This window comes from Oryctolagus cuniculus, chromosome 7 (genome assembly GCF_964237555.1).
Source record: "Oryctolagus cuniculus chromosome 7, mOryCun1.1, whole genome shotgun sequence".
Classification (NCBI taxonomy): Eukaryota; Metazoa; Chordata; class Mammalia; order Lagomorpha; family Leporidae; genus Oryctolagus; species Oryctolagus cuniculus.
In genome coordinates, this window is record NC_091438.1 from 23771026 (window position 1) to 23792118 (window position 21093).

At 61.8% G+C, this 21093-nt stretch overlaps 1 protein-coding gene across 1 annotated transcript in view; it reads right to left on the reverse strand.

Annotated features, from left to right (window-relative positions):
• SSPOP (SCO-spondin) overlaps window positions 1-21093 on the reverse strand; it is a 50955-nt gene that overhangs the window by 13371 nt on the left and 16491 nt on the right. Inside the window, exons 38-75 of the mRNA XM_070076852.1 lie at window positions 20527-20631; window positions 19759-19932; window positions 19508-19635; window positions 18736-18892; window positions 18500-18650; window positions 18052-18124; window positions 17290-17347; window positions 15748-15906; window positions 15355-15498; window positions 14354-14524; window positions 14102-14266; window positions 13254-13433; window positions 13039-13161; window positions 12776-12905; window positions 12553-12678; window positions 12331-12422; window positions 11526-11699; window positions 11056-11220; window positions 10236-10509; window positions 9136-9182; window positions 8803-8973; window positions 8283-8414; window positions 7965-8110; window positions 6867-6961; window positions 6376-6428; window positions 5987-6193; window positions 5742-5912; window positions 5562-5641; window positions 4325-4494; window positions 3872-3918; window positions 3586-3768; window positions 3321-3491; window positions 2912-3112; window positions 2557-2653; window positions 2278-2477; window positions 1812-1978; window positions 964-1124; window positions 564-787 (exon numbers count right to left, since the gene is read on the reverse strand). Coding sequence (XP_069932953.1) covers window positions 564-787; window positions 964-1124; window positions 1812-1978; window positions 2278-2477; window positions 2557-2653; window positions 2912-3112; window positions 3321-3491; window positions 3586-3768; window positions 3872-3918; window positions 4325-4494; window positions 5562-5641; window positions 5742-5912; window positions 5987-6193; window positions 6376-6428; window positions 6867-6961; window positions 7965-8110; window positions 8283-8414; window positions 8803-8973; window positions 9136-9182; window positions 10236-10509; window positions 11056-11220; window positions 11526-11699; window positions 12331-12422; window positions 12553-12678; window positions 12776-12905; window positions 13039-13161; window positions 13254-13433; window positions 14102-14266; window positions 14354-14524; window positions 15355-15498; window positions 15748-15906; window positions 17290-17347; window positions 18052-18124; window positions 18500-18650; window positions 18736-18892; window positions 19508-19635; window positions 19759-19932; window positions 20527-20631 — 5472 coding nt within the window. The remainder of the gene's footprint in view (window positions 1-563; window positions 788-963; window positions 1125-1811; window positions 1979-2277; window positions 2478-2556; window positions 2654-2911; window positions 3113-3320; window positions 3492-3585; window positions 3769-3871; window positions 3919-4324; window positions 4495-5561; window positions 5642-5741; window positions 5913-5986; window positions 6194-6375; window positions 6429-6866; window positions 6962-7964; window positions 8111-8282; window positions 8415-8802; window positions 8974-9135; window positions 9183-10235; window positions 10510-11055; window positions 11221-11525; window positions 11700-12330; window positions 12423-12552; window positions 12679-12775; window positions 12906-13038; window positions 13162-13253; window positions 13434-14101; window positions 14267-14353; window positions 14525-15354; window positions 15499-15747; window positions 15907-17289; window positions 17348-18051; window positions 18125-18499; window positions 18651-18735; window positions 18893-19507; window positions 19636-19758; window positions 19933-20526; window positions 20632-21093) is intronic.

Here is a 21093-nt window from a genome sequence, read left to right on the forward strand (position 1 = left end):
CCACACTGGCAGGGCGCCACCACCCCGAGCTGTCACAATTTGGCCCAGCCTTCCCTCTCCTGTGGACATTCCAGGCTCAGTGTTTTCTCACAGGATCCAGCCTTTGCTTAAACCTTTCCTGCTGCCTGGCATTCCTTCCCTTCTAATGCTTGTCAAGGTTCTCACCATTCCTCAAAACTCTCGGAAACTGCCTCCTCCAGGAAGCCCTCCTGGACTGCTCGTCTAGGGGAATCTTTTTCTCCCTGACTTTCCACAGCACTGTGCACCTTCAAATAGAGCTCACCACATGTTGAAATCGGGCACTGGACTCCACGGCCAGGGCCCATCCTCACCCCCACCCCCATCTACATACAGCATGGTGCCTCTGCCAAGAGCTCCGAAGTGCAAGCTGAATATGCCCCAGTGAACATCTAGAACCAGCAGGTGGGAGGAAGGAAGATCCAGACACAGCAACAGGGACACACACGCAGCAGAGGACGAGGGGCAGATGGAAGCGGATTCGGCCGCTACTCACCCAGCCCTAGCAGCCCTGGTGCTGCCCACCACTTTCCCCCTTCCCTTACCAGGGCAGTCCGGGCTGGGGCAGTACTCCAGGTCCTGATGGCGCCCAAGGCAGCCCTGGCCACCAGGAGGGTGCAGGGGGCGCACACACTGGCGGCTGCGTGTACGGGTGCCCAGCCCGCCACAGGAGCGCGAGCACGGGCCCCAGAGGCTCCAGGGGCCAAAACCACCATGGGCCTCAGGGCAGTCCTCCATGGAGCAGGACAGCTTCCCATGTGCACAGGAGCTGGGGAGAAAGCCAGGGGTGAGGCACAGGGAGGGTGGACGGGGAGAAGGGTGTGGGCCCCAAAGGACAAAGAGATGGAGCCAGGGTTAGCTCAGGACCAGAGAGCAGACCAGACCCCCTCCCTAGACCTCAAATCTCCCCCAGGCTGCCCAGTCCAGCCCCCACAGTCCCCTCACCAGTTGCCGCAGCCTATCCGAAGCATCTGGCCTGAGCCCAGCTCATCCCCAGGCCCAAGGGGCTGAGCCTCCTCTCCCAGAAAGGGCAGGTAGTCCCCAGGATGGGTGCTTGTGGCTCCCAGCTCCTGCAGCAGCCACGCTGTCAGCACGCAGGGGCACTCCTGAGTGGGCGGGCAGAAGATACAGTGCCTTTGCACATCCTCCAAGGAGACCGGGGAAGGGGGCAGTGTGAGCACCTGGAGGAGGCTCTGGGGGCAGGGGCACTGTTGCCTTGCGTCAGGGGTGTGAATGATTGTGAGAGGTGCGTGGCCCATGGGCTAAGCCCGAGGGATCAGCTGCTTCCCCACATGTGTGGAGCACTAAAGCAGGACACAGCAGGTATGAACAGAGGCCTTTAGAGGACAGGGCTTGGCAACAGGCAGAAAGAGCCCCATCCAGGAAACGGAGGAATTGGACGACTGAGTCAATTCTGCAGCTGACTGCACGGCTCTGATGTGCCCCTTTCCCTGGGCCCCCGTGTCATTTGTCTCTAAAGTCAGGCAGGTGGGACCGGCTGGCTGCTCAGGTCTGTGGCAATGGTTAAGGAACTGGGCTAGGAGAGGGGGCGGAGGCCACTGGAGAGCCAGTTTCAGGACTGGGAGAGGAATCCCGGTGTGCCAGCCGGGCTCCACAGAGCTGAAGCAGCACCGCTGAGCCCTGCACCTGCCTGCCAGAGTGAAGGGCGAGGAGGTAAAAGAGGGGCAGTGAGGACCCCCACCCCCTGCACAGGAGGGCAGGGATGAGGCTGGGCCAGTGGGGTATGGACGCACAGTGGCAGAGGCCCCCTTCCTGGCCAGCTGGGTGCTGACCTGCACGCAGGCCAGCTGGTGCTGGAAGGCACCCTGGGGGCAGTGGCAGCCTTCCTCGCAGCTGTCGGCGAAGCAGTCCACTTGCCCCGTGATGTGGGCACAGGAGAAGGGGCAGCCCTCACCGGGCTGGCACTCGCGGTACAGGCGGCCGGCCGGGCAGCCTGCCTCTGGAGAAACACCTGTGTCAGAGCCCAGCTCCTGTCCACTGCTCAGGCTGCTTCCCTCGGGGCTCGCCCTGTCTGCGGCCTACCTTTGGCCCTCCCCCCAGCACCCATGCCCCCGCCCTGGGCAGTGCCCCTTCCCACAGGCTCCCCTCACCTGGCTGCCTCCTCCTTCACTTGCAGGGGAAGGGACAGGCGAGGGGACAGGGAGGGGGAGCTCAAAAGGTGCCCGTGAGGTTAGCCAAGAGGCCAGATGAGACCCAGCTGGGTGGGAGTGTCCAGGGCGGAGGCTGGCTGGGGCTCACCTCTGCACACCTGGGTGTGGCAAGTACGGCTCTGGCGGGCGTTCCCCGGGCAGGGGGGTCGGGGACAGTGCCGGGAGCGCAGCTGCTCTCCTCCGCCGCAGGAGACACTGCAATCCTCCCAGGGACCCCAGGAGTCCCACACTCCCAGGCCAGGGCAGCTGGGCACCTCCTGGCACTGCAGGATGCCTGCCACGCAGGTGCTGCAGATACGAGAGGGCATCCAATGCGGGGCCTGGCCAGCTGCCCTGCTCCCTGGGGGCCCCCCTTCTCTGGGCTTACCAGTTGTCACATGGCCCGGTCACCACTTCTCCAGGCTCCAGGCTTTCCCAAGAACTGAGCCTGGACCCTGCTGAACGACTCCGGTTCTCAGGAATCCCTGAAGGGCATGAGAATGGGGTGGGACCCAAGCCTAGCACTCCCCTGTAACTCCCTCCTCCTGCCCCCTGCTTTTTACTCCCCTCCCTATCAGCCTCCACCTCATGGCACCCTGGGATATCCTGGGATGCGGGGTGGGGACGGGTCGGGGGAGATGCAGGGGACCATGTTGGGGGAGGGGAGAGGCACAGGGGCCAGGCAGGGTGGCCTTGCAGTACTCGAGGGCTCTGGGCCAGGCACGGGCAAGGGTGGCACTGACCCATGGCTCCAGGCTGGTACTGGCAGCGGCAGTGGGCTGGGTACACGCAGAGCCCATCCTGGAAGAGCTGGCCCGGGGGGCACCCGCAGTTGGGCTGGCAGCCGGTTGAGCCTGGCTGGCACACACTCCCAGGGGACAGGTCCTGGCAGGAGCGGGGGCAGGGCCGCCCACAGGGGAGCAGAGCCAGGCCACCCCCACAGTCTAGGGCAGGAGGGAAGCAGATAGGGTAGGTGCTGAGGGACTATTCTGACAGGTGAGACCCTGCCTGCCATGCCCACTACCTGCTGGGACTGGTCATCTTGCTCCAACCCACAGGTGAGTGACCTGAGGGCTGTCCCTGGCAGTGACATGGATATCGGGTCAGAGGTCAGAGGCAGCAGCAGCTCCCAGCCTGTGCCCGAGTCCTCACCTGTGCACTGTGTGGCATTGTCCTGACAAGGGCGACTCTGTATGTGGGCCCCCAGGCAGGGCCTGCCTCCCTCAGAGGTGGGTGGCCGGCTGCAGGCCCGGCTCCGGTGGGACAGTCCCAGGCATGTGTCGCAGGGAGACCACGGCTCCCACGGACTCCAGGCTCCATCCACTATGTGGGCAGACAGAAGCACCCACCTCAGGAGCGCCCAGGTTATCCTGGGTGCAGAGATGTTTTGCGGGCCTGGGGGAAGGGGGCATCGCACCTGGGCAGGTGGCAGGGCTGGGACAGGCCTCCCTCTGATGCTCAGCCTCAGCCTCCCCGGGGCACGAGGCGCCCCCGTGCTGAGGCGCAGGGCAGGTGCAGGCCCGGGAACGGGTTCTCTTCTCGCCCCTGCAGGGCTGGGAGCAGGCTGTCCACTCTGACCATGGGCACCAGGCTCCAGGCACTGCCAAAACAGAGGGCTCTGGGATGTAGTCCAGCTCTTCCTGCAGCTCAGGCCCCATGTGGCCCAGGGCCACTTGTCACCTCCCTGCAAGCTGGGCACGTACCTGGGCAAGGCAGGTCTGTGCAGTTCAGCCTCCCCTCCATGCAGGTGCTGGGCAGGGGGACACACACAGGGGAGGAAGAAGAAGCACCTCATCCCTTGCCTCCCTCGCATGCTCCCCAGTTCCTGCTGGGGCCTCAGCTCTGCTCTCCTCCCCTCTCCTGAGCCTCTTGAGCCTGTTTCCTGTCCCACTCAGTCCCCCAAGCGTGTCTCCAGCCAGGATGCCCTGCAGCAGACCATGTGGGCCCACAGCAGGTGCGAACACCATGTCTGCTGCTCCTCCTGCCCCCCTCCACTCCCCAGGAGCACAGGCTCAGCCCTCTGCAGACACACAGTGCTGGCTGCCTCAGTTCCCCTGTGGATAAGACAGGGGTCATGGTGGCCGCCCTGCACACTCTCGGGGACAGCGGAGACTCTGGAGAGCTCCGGAGCACAGCTCGGCGCATCCTTCTCTCACCAGTGGTTGCAGCCGTCTGGCCTCAGCAGCTGAGCGCCTGGACGGTGCCGCTGCCCGGTCAGCAGGTCCAGGCAGCTGCAGTGATCCGGATGCACACAGATGACACCGTCAGCACTCAGCACCTGGCCCGGTGGGCAGTAGCAGCCGGGCTGGCAGCGCCACACGCAGTGCTGGGGGATAGCAAGGGAGGGCTCAGATCAGTAGTTGGGGGTGGGGGGGATCTCAGACAATCAACCACAAAGCACTCTGGAGGGACAGCAAAGTGGCCAGCAGGGTTGGGGGAAGTGTGACCTCCAGTTCAGAGGCTGCACATTTTGCTAAGAAAGGCCAGGGACGGGGAAGGGTCGGGGGAGAGGGGGACAAGTCAGACTTGCGGTTTTCACTCTGGGGAAGAGAGGGGAGGGAGGAGCAGCCGTGAGGAGGGCCACTGCGGCTCCCCAGGGAATGGATCTGGACCGAGGTGTCTGAGAGAGTGAAGCCCCAGTTCCTAAGTGTCTCGGGCTCAGAGAGTGACTGGGGCTGATAGCCTGGGAGTTGAGGTTGTGCAGGCGCCCTGGGCAGCTGGCTGGGCAGGGGATGGGTTTGGGAAGGAGCTGGGAGCCAGCCAGATCACAGTCTTGGTGAGCCCTCCTCTGCCTCCTCCCTCACTGCTTGGGAGCCTTCCCAGGCTTCTCTTAGCCAGCTCCCCACGCCACGGCCTCAGGGCACTGTCCTACTCCTCAGAGATCTTACAGAGCCAGCCAGTCTAGGATTCCTATCTGCCTTTCCCAGCCCAGAACACAGGATTGGGTCAGGGAAGGGGCGGTGGGGACGGGGATCTGTGGCCCCCATGGGCACTCAGCGACTATTCACACCCGGGGCATTGGGAAAGTTATGGTGGAGCCAGCTCCCCTCCCGCAAGTTCATGGTATGTATACCATATAAATTCTAATCTGAGAGATGTTTGGTGTTCTGAAGCCAAGGGCTGCAGCAGGAGGCGGACTCCCTCTGGATAAAGGGAGCTGGCCTGGTGGGCGTGGTCACCTGAACCCACTTCCCAGCCTCATCCCCGCCCCCGTCGGTGCTGGGCTGCCCAGCACGGGGCAACAAGAGGCCATGACCCCAAAGCTACACCTTGCAAGTATAGAGACTTGCAAGCTACACCTTGCCCCGACTCAGTGACCCCCCTAAGCCAGCGGTCAGGGGTCAGGTGGGGTCAGGTGGGGTCAAATGAGATGCCGAGGGTGCCCAGACTCACCACTAGGTCATCGCAGGAGCGAGGGCAGGGAGGGCCACAGGTGCTGTACTCTGTCCCTTCAATGGTGGTGCAGTTGGTCACTGTGGCAGGGCAGGGTGAGGTGAGAGCCCTGTGGGGTCCTTGACACGCTGCCTCCAGCTTTTCCCTTGTCCCTCTGGGCCTCCAATCCCTGGCAGGTACCTGGGCATGGCCAAGCCTGGCAGGCTTCTCCCTGGGCCTGAGGCCCCTCACAATAGTCCCCCAGGCCCTGGGGTGCAGGCTGGTCACAGGCCCGGGTCCGGCTGCGCAGGCCTCCCCCACAGCTCCGGCTACAGCTGGACCAGGGCCCCCAAGGACCCCAGCCCCCGGCTCCTGGGGAGACAACAGAGGAATGAATGGGGAGGAGATGGCAGGCACAGTGGCCGCCACCCTGGACAAGCACTCACGGTCGCACGGGGGCAGCAGGCAAGGCTCTTCCTCAGCCTCTGGGCCTGGGCAGAAAGATGTGAGGGTGGCTGGTGGGGGCAGTGGGGCCATGGTGCTCGGCGTCACGGTGGGGGTCCTGGCACAGAAGCGGTGCCGATGGCGGCGGGCAGGGCCACAGGAGGCTGAGCACATGCTCCACGGGGTCCAGGGTGACCATGTGGGCTGACCTTGAGGGTGTGCGGGAAGGTGAGGGCAGAGAGAAGGTGAGCAGTGCTGGTTGGCCTGGGCCAGGGAGAGGCCATCCCAGCCCCATGTCCCCCACCTTTCCCAAGGGCTTCCATCCCCTGGCCCACTGCTGCTGCTGAGTGAGAAGGTGGGGTGCCTGCCAGAAATGGGGTCCCCTTCTCACCCTGTTCACAAGGCCAGGAGCTGCAGTTGGCGATGAGCCCAGCCACACAGGAGCTGTGAGGGGAGTGGGAGGGGTCTGGGTGGTCTTAAGGGCTGTACTGTGCCTCCCTGAATCCCTAAGTCCTAGTCCCCAGTACCTATAAATGTGTTCTGATTTGCAAACAGGGGTCACCAAATCAAAGGGAGGTTGTTAGGCTGGGCCCCCGTCCCACCAAGCCCTGTCTTTCTAAGAAGAAGAGATCTGGACACAGACACACAAGGCGGGCCAGATGAGGAGAGATGCAGGGAGTGGCCGACATCTATAAGCTATGGAACACCAGGAGTGGAGAGGGCCCTCGCCTCAGCAGGGAGCTGCCCGGTCTTGGCACAACCCGAGTCTGCTATTCAACCCCGCGGTGTGCATGCAGGAAGACAGGTGGGGCAAGGGGAGGGGAGAGGCAGGCAGGTGTGGCCTCGGGTGTACAGCTACTTGGAGTGGGGGTGGCGCCTCACCAGTTCTCACAGGGGCGGAGCACAACACTGCCGGGGGCGTGGAGGCGCCCCCCATGGGCGCAGGGGCAGTCCTGGGCCGGCACACACACATTATTCTGGAAAGAAATCCCAACCGTCAGCCTGCCCTACCCACAGTCAGCCCGACCCCCCCAAACACCACCTGGGCTTCCACCAGGAAGACGTAGACTCTGGGCTGCAGGGGTCAGGAGCCCCCAGTTTCTGGGAGAATAAGACCAAACCCCCTCGGCAGGACATAACAGCAGCTATGCAAATAGGCAATGTGCCACTTCCACAGCAATGGTGTGCAAATAAAACCCATGTTTCATCAGCAAAAGACAAATGGACAAACCCAGCGTGCACGGGGAAGTAGGTGGAGTCCCTAAGATCCAGAAGAAATCAGCCGAGTAGCAAAGTCAAACACACTGAAGTTCATGGGCCAGGCCCTGGGGAGCCCTGGGCCTGGCTCCCGTGACCAGGCACATGATTCCTCCAATTTTATGAAGAGGAGACTGAGGGATGAGGCTGCTACTACAGGAGAGCCTCATGGCACTGGACTGACAAAAATCTGTCCCATAACCACAGCAGCTCCGGAACCCTGCATCCTCACTCCACCCTTCCCAACAATGTTTCTGAGCCCTGGTTCTCAATATTCCAGTCTTGAGGTTCAGGTCAAGGAAGCCCTGGAAGGTTCCTCCAGGAAGCCCTTCACAACTGAGTCTCAACCTGCAAAGTTCACTTCCTGTCCATCTGATGGCTCTCCCTCCCCCGAGCCCAAGACTGAGCATACAGGAGGTGCTCAATAAATAACCGGTGATAATCTGAGAGGACACAGCTCTTGAGCAGGGAGATTCATTTGGACCTTCTAGATCTATCCCCATTTGCAAATGAGAAACCAGAGACTCGCTCAGGTCACCTGCTGGCTGGTGCTGAGCCATGACCCTGAGCTCAGAGCTTTCCTCAACGATGTAGGGTCTCCCTGACTCCAGCCCATAATCCTTAGCTCTGCCCCTGCTCAGGTCCCATCAGTCCCTCCCCTGCCACGCCCAGGTCCCCAGCAGCTGCGGGGGCCTCAGCAGTGGCTGTCAGGAGGACACTCACCAGCAGGAGCATCCCTGGTGGGCAGTAACAGCCGGGGTGGCAGGTCTGGTTGGTGCCTCTGGGGGCACTGAGCTCTGCACAGGAGGCAGGGCCCTGGGCACAGTCCAGCCACCGCTTGTCCCCGGGACACATGCCCGGCATTGGCCCTGGGGACATGGAAATTGACACCCTTGTCCTGGCCCACAGTTCTCCCCTGTGCTCCCAAACTGCTGGAGGCATCAGCCCTGGGTTTGGCTGCACAATGGCTGTGGTGAGGTGGCTGACTGCACCTTGGGTTGGTGGGGACAAGACCTGGAGGGTCCTCAGGGCGGCCCTCACCGGCACAGGGCTGCAGGCCACAGGTAGAGAACTCCATAGGGCTGTGCGGGCCACTGCCTTGGGTGCGGTTCCTGTAGCCACCTCCACAGGGCACGGAGCACGAGGTCCAAGGGCCCCACTCCCCACTGGGACCTGGAGGTGGTACTCAGGTCACTGCAGGCCATGCCTGCTGCACCCAGGACACCTTCTCATCCCGCCTAGACACCCTGGGCACCCCTGCTTGCTTCACCTCTCCCCTCACATCCCCCCTCAGGAGATCTCACACCTCAGACGCAGGGCAGGGGGCTCCAGGATTGGGCCTAGAACTGGTCTGGGCTCAGGCAAGGATTTGGGGGTCCTCTAGGGAGGATCTATGGGGAATGGATGCCCAGGGCTCTCTGGGGACTGTCTTTCAGTGATGTCTCCTAGGGAAGTCCCATGCACATTGGGGTGCTGGGGTGTGGACGATGGGAGCATTCCTGGGTTCTCTCTGAAAGGGTCTTTCAGGGGGAGGTCTCAGGACCTGGGTCCCTGCTCTCACCTCGGCATGGCTGCAGGCTACAGAATTCAGCCTCCATGTTGGGGCCCTGGCACTCAGCACCTCCAAAGGCTGCTGGGGGTGCAGTGCCCGCCCGGAAGCGGCGCCGAATGCCCACGTTGCAGCTGCGGCTACAGAGACTCCATGGGGTCCAGGGACTCCAGCCACAGTCCACTGCCAGGGTGTGTGTGTGGAGGGGTGGAGGGCAGTGTGTGAATCCAGGCCAAGCCCACAGGACCCTGATGTCCCTGGGGCACCACCAACACTCCCCACGTTTCATCTTGGAAGGGACCCAAATCCCCGACGACCCCTGAGGACCCACCACTGAGGAGGTACCTGGGCAGAGCTCCGAGGTGCATATCATCTTGCCAGAGATACAGGTACTGCAGAGAGAGTGGCCAGTGAGGCCCAACCCGGCCCACCCTGGCCACAGACATCTCTGCCCTTAGACCCCTGTGTATCTGTCCCCAGGGGGAAACAGCTGGGGGCTGGGGGCAGGGCAGGCCGCTGCACAGAATGGAAAGCCCAGATCTGGGGAGTGAGACAAGTTGCCCTGTGTCCCATGCAGAGTTCACCAGGAGACCCACACCCCCACCCCGGAGTACCACTGACTGGATCCTTCAGTCCCTGGTTTTATCAGGAGTCACCTCTCTATGCTTTTTATTCCACTTGAAACCACTAAACACACCACGTGGAAACGACCTGGAGTGACAGGACCAGGGGCAGCGACTTAGAAGGCGCTAGCATTCTCCTAGGAGGGAGAACGGGATGCCTTCCTTCCCAGTAAGTGTTCTCCAACACTTGCTCTAAAGCTTGTTTGACAGATACAGGAGGTTCCAGATAAAGAACCTAAGAAAGAGGGAGGAGAGAGAGAGAGAGAGAGAGAGAGAGAAAGAGGGAGAGAGAGAGAGAGAATATTAATATAAAGGAGGAAATTGAGGAAGTAGCCAGGGGATAGAAAGAAAAAGGGAAGAAGAAAATGAAAAATTAAGACAACAAAATGAAACAAAAAGGAAGAAAATGAGGGCAGAGGGTTAGAGCACCCTCTGCTGGAAGATCCTGGCATCAGCTTTGAGCAACCTCTGTGAGTTGAAATCCAGCTCAGCCCAGGCAGGCCATGATATTCAGGAAAGAAGCAGAGGAAACTGGGCGAAGCTAGAAGCCCCTCCCCCAAGTCTCTAGTTCCATCATGTCACTCCAGCTCCCTGAGACCATCTCCCACAAGTCACTGAGGCGGTCGTGTCTCATTCCTTCAGCATTCCCAGGGCCCGTGCATGGCACCTAGGACTGCTGATGTGCTTAGGGGACAGGGGTGTGATGTGTATGTGTGTGTGTGTGTGTGTGTGATGTATGTGAGAGAGAGGCCATCACACCTGCCCACCTCCAGGGCCATGCAGCCCCTCCCCCACCCGCTAGCCCGAGCACTGGGGACGTACCAGTTGTTGCAGGGGTCCAGGCGGGCCACTGCTCCCGGTGTGTAGAGCTGCCCGTGCAGCTGGCAGGGGCACTGGCCGCGAGGCAGGCAGCTAGCATTGTGCAAGAAGAGGCCAGGGGGGCAGGCGCAGCCAGGGACACAGGATCCCATGCACTCCACCCCGGGGCTCTGTGCCAGGCACAGCCGAGTGCATGGGCCGCCCTCTTGCTGACACTGCTCCTCCGAGCGGAACACCATGTCCCCTGGGCACTGGGCTGGATGGGAGATCAGCAGATCTGGGCAGGGGTGGGAGGAAGAGAAGGGAGAGCGAGGGGCAGCAAGCCTGCAGGCAGCTGGCTACCAGGGGCCTGCTGCCCAGGACCGAGGTGGAGGAAGCCCCTCCAGGTCCCACTGCAGGCTTGCTCCAGTGTCTGGAATGGCACCCGCAGAGGCACGCGTGAGGGCATAACTGGAGGACACCCCTTCTCTGGGCTAGGAAGAGTGGGTAGGGGACCAGGCCTTGCCAGGACTGCTTTGTGCATTGTGATTCTGGCCACGAGTGGGCTCTGCTCAAAGGCGGGAAGGAGCCAGCCCTCTGGGTCCCAGGTGTGGGACGGAGGCTGCTCCCTGGAGAGGTGAGGTGTCTGCCACGGCCGGGGCCTGGTCCCCAGTCGTGTGTGTGTATGTAGGGCTCTGAAGGAGACACAGGAGACCTCACAAGTCTCTCTCAGCTTGAGCCATGGCCTGTCCTGAAGGCAGAGGTCAGCCATGTGCCCAGGTGTGTGTGGGGGAAAGGTTGAGGTCCCCAGGAGCAGGTGGAGAATGGGGCGGGAGTCTGGTACCTGTGCAGGGCTGTGTGTTGCAATCCCTGGTCTGACTGTGGGGCCCCTGGCAGGCTGTGTCCCCAGGAGCTGAGCCAGAGCAGTTCCGTCCCCGTGTCTGGAAACCTCCATCACAGGGGGCTGAACAAGCTGACCAGGGAGTCCACAGACCCCAGCCGGCCGGCACTGCCAGGAGGAATGGAGTCCGTGGTCACAGTAACAGCAGGTAAGGCGTGCAGGAAGGTTCAGAGCTATGGGGTGGGCAGCCCCCACCAGGATCCACCCCCGGCCCCTGGCCCCAGGACAGTCCCAGGCCCACACTGCTAATCCCACACCTGCTTCCTGGGGCAGAGGCCGCAGGACAGTGGCCTGCTCTGCCCCCTCTGTGGCCTCCCCTCCCTAGGAGTCCAGAAGCTGCTCAAGGCGTCCTTCTTCCTGGCTCCTCATTGCATCCCAGCATGTAGGTCACTCCAGGGATGGGAGGGGTTTACCTGGGCACACAGGGGGGCTGCAGGGCTCCTCCTGGGTGGACTCTCCAGGGCAGGGTATGGCTCCAGAGCCGGGGCACAGCCGGGCACGGCGGCGCCAGCCTGGGCCCCCTCCAGGGACAAGGCAACTTTGAGAGCAGGTGGTCCAGGGCGTCCAGGCCGTCCAGCCCGGTGCCTCTGGAGGAGCATACAGGACAGGGGCAAGAGGATACAGGATGGATGCTCAGCCCCTCAGCTCACGGGGACCCCACACTCTCCAGTCCCACTTCTAAGGCTCAGGAGCCAGAAGCAGAGCCTCCCACTGCAAGTGGCCCCAGTTCCACCCCCCCAACACCTCCACCCATGGGTCCAGCTGGCAGCTGGCCATGGGCCCACCCATCCTCACATTTCCTGTGGACACCTGTCAGTGCACTGGCCGCCAGTCTCCATCAGCCCCTCCTCTCCTGAAGAGCTTGCCCCACCCACCCTCCTTCTCAGGTTCCTCCCCCTCTCTGTTTAACTCTCCCTGCCTTGAATTTGCAGGCTCTGCCTGCTCAGTGGAGACCTCAGGACACCACCGGGGACGTGGGAAGCAGGGAGCCATCTGGTACCTTCTGTTGTGCGACACACACAACCAGCCCAGGCGGCCACACCACTCGCCGGCCCTGCGGCCACTGGCTCCACCAGGCAAGCCATCTGCCCCTTACGTGTCAGAGCCCTGTCCCCCAACACCAGTTTAGGGGCTGCTTCTCAGCCTGTGAGGCTTCGCTGGCACTGGCTACCAAGTCAAAGGGCATGCAATGGGAGGAGGAAGGGGGCTCTGCCGTACCTGTACCACACTCCGTGTGGCAAACCTGCAGCTCCCGCGTGTCACCTTCACATGGGGCACCCCCATAGGCCGCTGGAGGGTTGGAGGGAGACCTGGGAGCAGAGGCAGCCTCTGGGTCCCCCACTTTCCTGTCCCTGCCCCCACTTCACCTTCTGGTTCCTGTCCTCCACCTCCCCCACCCCCATCCCACTTCTCTCATCTCCTCTCCCTCTTTGTACACACCTGAACCTGGCCCTCATTCCAGAGCCACAGGAGCGGTCACAGGGAGCCCAGGAGGACCAGGCTGACCAGCCACAGGGCTGGGGGCAGCCCCCTGGCTCACACAGCAGCGCCCCCTGCTCACACACGCTGCAGGGGGAGGGAGGCCACACGCCCGTCAGGTGTGGGGAGGCCCCGCCCAGGCTGCCTCCCCCCAGCCCCCAGCCCCCAGCACAGCTATCCTCACCAGCGGCTGCAGTTGTCCAGGAGGAAGGACACCCCCGGCTGCTTCAGCTCCTCGCCCACGAGGCAGGGGCACTCAGAAAGGGGCAGGCAGTGGCCGTCGAGGAGGAGGAGCCCAGGGGGGCAACGGCATCCTGGGGGCATGGGTTGGTGGGGAGAGCACTCAGCTCTGGGAAGGGGCACAGCAGGCAGGGGAGAATGGAGACGGAGGGCTGGTGGGCCTGGGAGGGTGCCCCTTGCTCCATCCGCATGCCAGGTTGGCCTCACCCTCCACACAGAGCCCGCTGCAGCTGCTGTTGGCCTCAGGATCCAGGCAGGTGGGTGGGCACGGGGGCACCAGGCCCTGCTGGCACAGCTCCGCACTCACATGCACATGGCCCAGCCCGCAGTCTGGGAGGAGGCAGGCAGCAGCTGGGGTGGGCACAGGGAGGCCCAGAGACCTGCCCATCGGGCCCACTGCAAGCCAGCCCAGCTCCCCCTACCTGTGCTGCCTGTGCAGGGCTGCAAGTGGCAAGGCACCCTCTGCTGGGAGGTCCCTGGGCAGGGGGCACCACCATTCTTGGGTGGGGGGTCCACACAGCTCCTCCGGCGACTCCGATGGCCACCCCCACAGGAGACGCTGCAGGGTCCCCAGGCCTCCCACTCAGCCCATGCCCCAGGCACTGTAGGGGAAGGAAGAAAGTGGGTCGCAGGGGGCGACATAGATGGGCAGAGCCAGAGCCCCCCCCCCCCCCCCCCCGGCACGAGAGCTGAGGGAAGTGCCCTGGTATCCTCCTCTTCTGTCCCAGGAAACCTCTCATGGGTGGGGGAACCTGGGCAAAAGATTTCTAGGTGCCTCCTAGGGATGAAAGCTGGGGCCTCTGGCAAAGGGCAGGGCTTGTGGGAACATGGAGTGGAGCTCCCCCTGGTGGTGGCAAATGAAAGTAGGCCCCAGGGTTAGGAGCTGCATGCTGGGGAGAGACCCCTGCGTGGGATGCCCCTCCCTGAGAAGCACAGGGGAGGGGTGGGGGACCAGCCCCTCAGATTCCTGGAGTGAAAGGGCTATAGGGACTTCAGTGTGGAGTCCAGGGACAAGGCAGAACAGCGCACGGACATCTGGCTCTGACCGATGTCCTCCAGGACACCCTCCGTCTTCCTTCAAGGCCACTCGGGCAGGGCAGAAGGGGCAGGGTCAGGGGTGCAAAGGCACCATGCTCCTCAAGTCCCAGGGTCAGAGACTGGGCCATGGGGACGGGGCGGGGGGTGCTGCCCTGGTGAGGGTCTTAGGTGGGCACTCCACAGGGCTTCCCACATGGGAAGGGCCATGAGGGGGCCCAGGGTTCCAGGCTACCTGGGCAGGCCTGCAGGAAGCAGGACTGGCTGCGGAGTCTCTCCAGCAGGCAGTTGCCCCCAGGCAGGGGAGGCCGCAGCAGATCTCGGCGCTGGAAGGTGAGGCCCAGGCCGCAGCTGTGGCTGCAGCTGCTCCAGCCAGACCAGGGAGCCAGCACGCAGTCCACTGCCAGCGACAGGGGACGCAGAGCTCAGAGCCGACTCAGGCAGGAGCAGGGCCCACAGGGCTGCCACCGCCCCAACCCTCACGTACCACAGCCATCCTCATCTGAGCCATCCTGGCAGTCGGGCTTCAGGTCACATTGCTGCTCAGCAGGCAGGCATTCCCCGCTGCCACAGCTCACTTGCCTTGGGGAGCAGAGGGCTTGGGAAGCCGGCAAGCCAGGCAGGGCCGTGGTGGGCACCGTGAAGGGCAGTGGGCTTGCTGCCCAGGAGGCAGGGGTGGGGACAAGGGAGCAACAGAAGTGACTTCTGGCTGAAAGATAAAACTGAGCCCCTTCAACCTCCAGCCAAGAGTGGAAAAATGCTGGCTGGCCAGGGGTGCTGGCCTCCCCTTCCTCCTGGTGCCACCCACAGCCCATGCCCAAAGCAGACCTGCCACGGTGCACGGCTGAGATCACAGGACCTTTGGTCTGCACAGGCTCTGACACAGGCTCTCTGTTCGACAGAGGCTCGCAGGGTGTCCACGGAGAGAGACCAGAGCATCCACAAGAGCAGTGCATGCCTGTGGGTACCCTGGCCCTGCATGGTACCCCCTGAGCGCCTTCCTGTGACTGGTTAACACTTGGTTTCTCCTCTCCCGATTGGAAGATGGGAGGACGGATAAGTGAGTTGCAGATGGGTGCATGTATGAATAGATGGATGCTTGGATAGTGGGTAGGTGGGTGGATAGGTGGATGTTTGGGTGTTTAGATGGGTGAATGAGTGGATGATGTGTATATGTATGGATGTATGGATGGATAGGTGGATAGATGGATGTATGTTTAGATGGGTGGATGGATGGATGGACAGACAATGGGTGAATGGATTAATGGGCAGGTGAGTTTCCTCAGGTCACACAGAAGACAGAAGACCTGTCCCATCCCCAAAGACACACATACTCATTTTTACCCTTTCAGTTTCTCTCCACTCCCTGCTGCCCCAAGCCCCTGCGAGATCCTTCCCTTATGAGCTAGAAACAGAGGACGGGGCTTCCCCAAACTGAACAGGATGGCACAGACTGACTGTCAGGGAGCCTGCGGGTCCCACACTCACCACAGCGCCTCTCGTCAGAGCCATCGAGGCAATCCTCCGTCCCATCACACAGCTGCTTGGGCTCCACACAGCCCAGGACCTCACAGGGCATCTGGCCAGGGCTGCACCGCACGAGTGGGAAGGGCGCCGGGGTGACGCTCTGGCCTGCGGGCACCATCAGAGCCAGCTGACCAGGGTCCCACCTGCCCCATCCCTCCTGTCATGTCCCAGAGGTCCTCAACCTCCCTGCTCTTGGCATCTAGAGAGCCCCCTCTCTGCCTCGAGGAGTAAATTGGATCAGGAGGCTGGGATCGAGGCTTGGTTCCACCAAAATGGCTTTGAGAAAAGCAGCCAACCCCCCAGGGAAGTCAGGCTCACCCAGGCTTTGGACACTGGCAGGGTACGCAATCTCACCAGCCAGGGTCCCTGGAGGCACCGGGCGTAGGGGGAGCATGGTCACAGCAGCCATTCTGGGTCGCGACTGGGATGTGGGGGCGGTGGTCACGGTTGGCTCAGATTCCCCAGAACCTGGATGAGGAGCCTCGGGGGCTGGGACCGGACTCACTGTCTTCTCTGTGGGTGGAGGAGAGAGGCGGGGGAGGTGTGCACAGCTCACCTTCCTGTGACAGGGAGTGACCCAGGCCCTCAGGGGGACCCCAGGATCCTGCAGGGGTGCAATGACAGCTACCACAGGCCACACCCCACCTTCTGAGAATCCTCAGCCCAAAAAGGGTAGCACCAGGAGGGTTCTAACTGAAGGCAGTGGAAAGCCCAGTTTTGATCTGAGGTTTATACTTAAGTCTCTAAAAGACATAAATGGCAAGGTCACTATAAAAGATGCTTACTGAGAAACAGAAAGATTAACCCCGCCAGAGATTTGCTGTATAATTGAAAAACCTAGTGTTGAGCTTCCTGGCAGCCACAGTGAAAAGGACATTGAAATCTCATTTTCTGGCAATCTCATTTCACCTTCAGAGGCAGCCTTCACGTTCAGAGCCAGAGCAGACTGTCCCGTGGGTCGACCTGCTATGGACCTGAGGATGGCTGCTTTCTCTGCTCCTCACCAAAGACACAGAAACATGGTCCAGCTCCTGAGTCTGGCTCAGGGGTCAGATGCTGCTGGGAACGCCCACATCCCACATCCAAGTGCCTGGACTCCAGTCTGGGTTCACTGCCGATTCCAGCTTCCCACTAACATGCACTGTGGGAGGCAGCGGGTAGTGCTTCAAGTACTTGGGTCCTTGCCACATACATGGAAGACCCGGATTGAGGTCCAGGCTCCTGGCTTGCTACCCTGGTTGTTGCAGGCATCTAGAGAGTGAAGCCACAGGTGGGAGATTTCTCCTGCCCGCTCCTACCTCCCCACTGACCTCTTTCAAATAAAATGAAAATAAATCAATTGAAATAAAAACAGTTGTTCAGCCAAGCTTCTGAACAACTTCCATTCAAACCCACAGGGAAGGCAGGTACAGGGTGCCTAGGACACTCCCTTGTCTCATGGATGGGGAAACTGAAGCCAGACACGTGTTGTGGGGCTGCCCAATGTCTCCCACAGCCCATGCCTCACTCTCCTCCCTGGCTGCCTTTCCCTGGGTTGCGGCACAGGTGAATAACAGGTAGTCTGGGGAGGCTGGCACATGGCCAGGTAGGGGACACCTTCCTTGTCCTGGTTGGGGACAGGCTAACTTGGTGATCTTGCCCACACCCATGCCCACTTGGAGACTCTGTGCCAGTAAGCACTTCAGAAAGGGGGACCCGGCCGGGTGAGTGGGCGAGCAGAGGGAGTCCATGCTAGGGGCCAGCCGCAGGAGCCTCCCTGTCACACCCTGGAATCCAGGAAGGTGCACACGGCAGGACCTAGCTGCGGCCAAGGTGCTCCGTGTTGGAAGCCTCTGAGAGATAACTACCGTTTGCTCTGGAAGGCTGTAAGAGGAGACCTGGAGTTTGTGCAGATACCTGTAGGAGGCATGAGTGACCCCTGCTGGGCAGGCCAGAGTCCAGTCTCTGCCAGTCTCTGCGGAGGGAGGGAGAGGGCTCAGGCACCCGGTGCACTGCAGGCCCATCCAGCACCACCCTCTCATTCCCACGGCGGATGCAGCTCAGTCACCCACAGTCCCACTGTGCCCCCTCCCCATTTTCTCTGTGTCTCCTCCGTGGCCCAGGGCAGCGCTGAGGATGGAGCTGATTCTCCTGCAAGTGAGGTGGGTTCTCATCTCTGCACTGGGCCCCCTCAGGGCCTGCCTACCACCCTCACGGGTTCTGGGGCACTAGTGTCACTGGCTCATCAGTGTAATCCACATTAGCTCTTGTTTCCCAGACATCTCTGTCCAAACACACACATACACACACACACACTCTGATCCTTTGTGGGAAAGGCCCTGCCCCCTCTTCTCCCTGGGACACCTCCCCCAACCTCTGGCATCCCCAGGCACAGTTCTTGTCCCAGTCTGAGAGCAGGTGCCCTGGAGCTGGCCTCTCTGGCCCCTAGGGCAGTGCTCTGCCCCACGCATCCCTGCACTTCTGTCCACCCCTCCACCCCTGCCCGCCACCCAGCTCTGGCTAGCCTGAGGCTCCCAGGCCTGACACAGAGCAGCACCAGGGAATACAGAGGGAGGAGACACCACTGAGGTTGGAGAAGACGACAGGGCAGGGCCAGGCCCTGAGAGCCAATGAGGTCCAGGCTGTGCCCTGGTGCCGGCCCCACAGCTTCCCACTCACCTCCCCGGGCTGGGGGTGTGACAGCTGTCCTGACTGCATGGAGAGGGCTGGGGTCTTGGCTGTGGAATGGACTCTGGGAAGACAAACCACCAGAGGGGCTCTCGCAGCCTCAGAGACACCCCCTACCCAATCGGGAGGTTGGGGGTCTCTGGGCCAGGGTGGAGCATTCAGGCAAGGCACAAAGCACAAAGGCAGGGCTCCCAACAGTGGCTCTTTACTCAAGCTCGTGTTAGAATCAGCAGGGGGGTTGCAAAACACATCCATGGGTTCCATCCTGCAGGGCTGTGTGGGGCCTAAGAACCTGCATTTCCAACCAGTTCCAGGTGATGGCTGCGGCTGCTGGTGCAGCAGCCATATTGAGACCACTGATGCCCAGGCAGCACAGGGCACCTCCCCCTGCTGGGTCCACGTCTAGGCAGGGTGCAACTGGGCAGGGGCCACACCATACCTGCCAGTGCCTGCAGGCAGAGGCCAGCAGCCTTCCTCATCAGAGCTGTCTGTGCAGTCTGCAACACCATCGCACACACCTCCCGTTGGGACACACTCACCATTCTCACAGCGGTGCCTGGCGCCTGGGCATGGGGACACTGGCGGGGACACTGCAGGGGTGGGGGTGGGGGTGGGGTGTTGCTGAAGGCTCCTGTTATCCCACTCCCGCTCCCTCCTCTGCAGCCCAGCCTGTACCTGTCTCACAGCCCAGCAGCTCAGCCCGCAGGAAGACGCTGTGCTGAACGTTGTTGCGGGGGACATCACCGGGCCACACGCGGATGTACCTCGCCTGCACCATCTGGCCAAATGTCCACACCTCGGGGGCCTCGCCACCCTGACTTCCAGGGACAAGCTGCAGCAGAGAGCACCTGCTGACCATGGCTCTGCTGGAGGCCCCTTCTCTCTGCCCTGTCCACGTCCCACAGCCTTCAAGGCAGGGTTCCATGAGTCTTCCTGCAGTTGCCACGTGGGTCCTGGCTGAAGCTCCTTCCACTGAGCAAGCAGGGCTCTAAGAGCAGAGGCCAGGGGGTGCTCACTGCTGTGGCACCACAGCTCGGCCTGGCACCTGGCACAGAGCAGGTGCTCCTGACAGTGAGGGTGACCAAGCACTTCACAGGCTTTGTCTCCCCAGGGAGGATGCACACCAGGAGGGCAGGGCATGGCCCAGGCTGCTCCACGGGGACCCAAGTGGGTCTGCACTCCCTGGAGTTGTCAGTGAATTTGACAGCTCCCTTCTACCCCCAGCTGTAGAATTTTGCATGCCTGCCCTGAGCCACTTCAGTGGTTTCTCAAGTCCACTTAACAGCGGCCCCGGGGTCCTCTGCTCCACAGAGCACAGTCCCTGCTACTTACAGGTGTCCGACAAGCAACAGGTGTAGGGCCTGCTCCTTGGGGAGACTGAAAGGAGCTTGGGGACAATGACAAAGTGGCATGGTGGGTTACTGGCACAAGGGCCCATGGGTGGTACCTTGGGTGGAGGCAGGGTGCCCGGCATGATGTCATGATAGTCATGCCAGTGCAGACCATCACTGCTGAACTGGAGGGAGAAGCTGGTGGCGTAAGCACTGGAGGGACGAGCGCCCTGCACGATGATGCCTGGGGAGAGGCCAGGGCCAGGGCAAGGACCAGAGCTGAGGGAGGCACCCCTGCCCCACCTCACCCCAGCCCCCATCACTGTCCTTTCACACCTCCTCTGTCCACCTCAGACTCCCTGCTCACCAGTTAGGTTTCGGGGCTGCAGCAGGTCCAGCTGCAGGTAGTGCTCTCCCGGGCTCCATGCCTGAGGGCGGGGAACCTTGGTGGGAGCCACCAGGAGGTGCTCCAGCTTCTGGGGCAATGCGTGTAGACCCTCCTCGGGCAGCTGGGGCAGGTGCAGGGGAGCGTAGCAGGGGTCTGGACACAGAAAGGACAGAGGCTGGGGATGGGAGGACGGAGCTGGGGAGGGGAGGACGGAGCTGGGGAGGAGAGGACGGAGCTGGGCAGGGAGAACTGAGCTGGGGAGGGGAGGACGGAGCTAGGGAGGGAGGACGGAGCTGGGCAGGGGAGGACGGAGCTGGGGAGGGGAGGACAGAGCTGGGCAGGGGAGGACGGAGCTGGGGAGGAGAGGACGGAGCTGGGGAGGGGAGGACGGAGCTGGGGAGGGGGAGGACGGAGCTGGGCAGGGAGGACGGAGCTGGGGAGGGGAGGACGGAGCTGGGGAGGGGAGGACGGAGCTGGGGAGGAAGGACAGGGGCTGGCAGGGGCTGTCCCGCATGTTAGGAAGCCAAGTAGAGCCAGCAAATCTGAAAGGCTCAGCCAGCTGAGCTTAGCCCAGGACCAGAGGTTGGTCCTAAGATGGCAGAATCAGGGGAGGCCACTTCAGATGGGGTGACTCCCACACTCTTAGGATGTCCTCCACTGCATGGGATGCCAGGGGTCCTGGGCCCCCTTCCAGGTTGGGCAACATGTCCCCTCTCGACACCCATCCTGAAGGCACGCAGCTCTTACCACCCAGTGAAGGCAGGATGTAGGTGGTCAGACGGGGTCCAATCTGGGGACTGGGCTCTGCAGCTTGGGCAGGAGTGGCCACTGGAGACACTGTGTGGTTTTCTCCTGTTGACAACACTCAAGGGTCAGGAGGCAGAGCCCAAGAGAGGCTCACACCAGTCCTCAGCCCAACACTCCAGGCTTCTCCCTGCTTTCTTGTTCCCTGCTTCCCGGGAACAACCTCCTAACTGGAAAAGCCCTACCTCCTCTCCTTGATGTGAATTGTAGGTTGTCACCTCTACTGAATAGAGAATGTGGAACAAAATTGCCAATCTTAAGCCATTTTTGGACCAAGACAGCCAGGCTGCTGTCATAAATGGGGCATATTTGTGTGTTTCTATTCAGGTCCAGTTTTGCAGGCTAGAGTCCAGTTACTCCTCGCCAGCTAACCTGTGCAGTGAACAACCTGTACAACTGTCCATGCCAACTCCATCCTAACCTCAGCAACCTGTGGGTGCACTTTTAGGATAAGGAAGTTGGACCCATAAGTTACACCCATTTTTGAACCTTCGCTCCTTTCCTATTTCA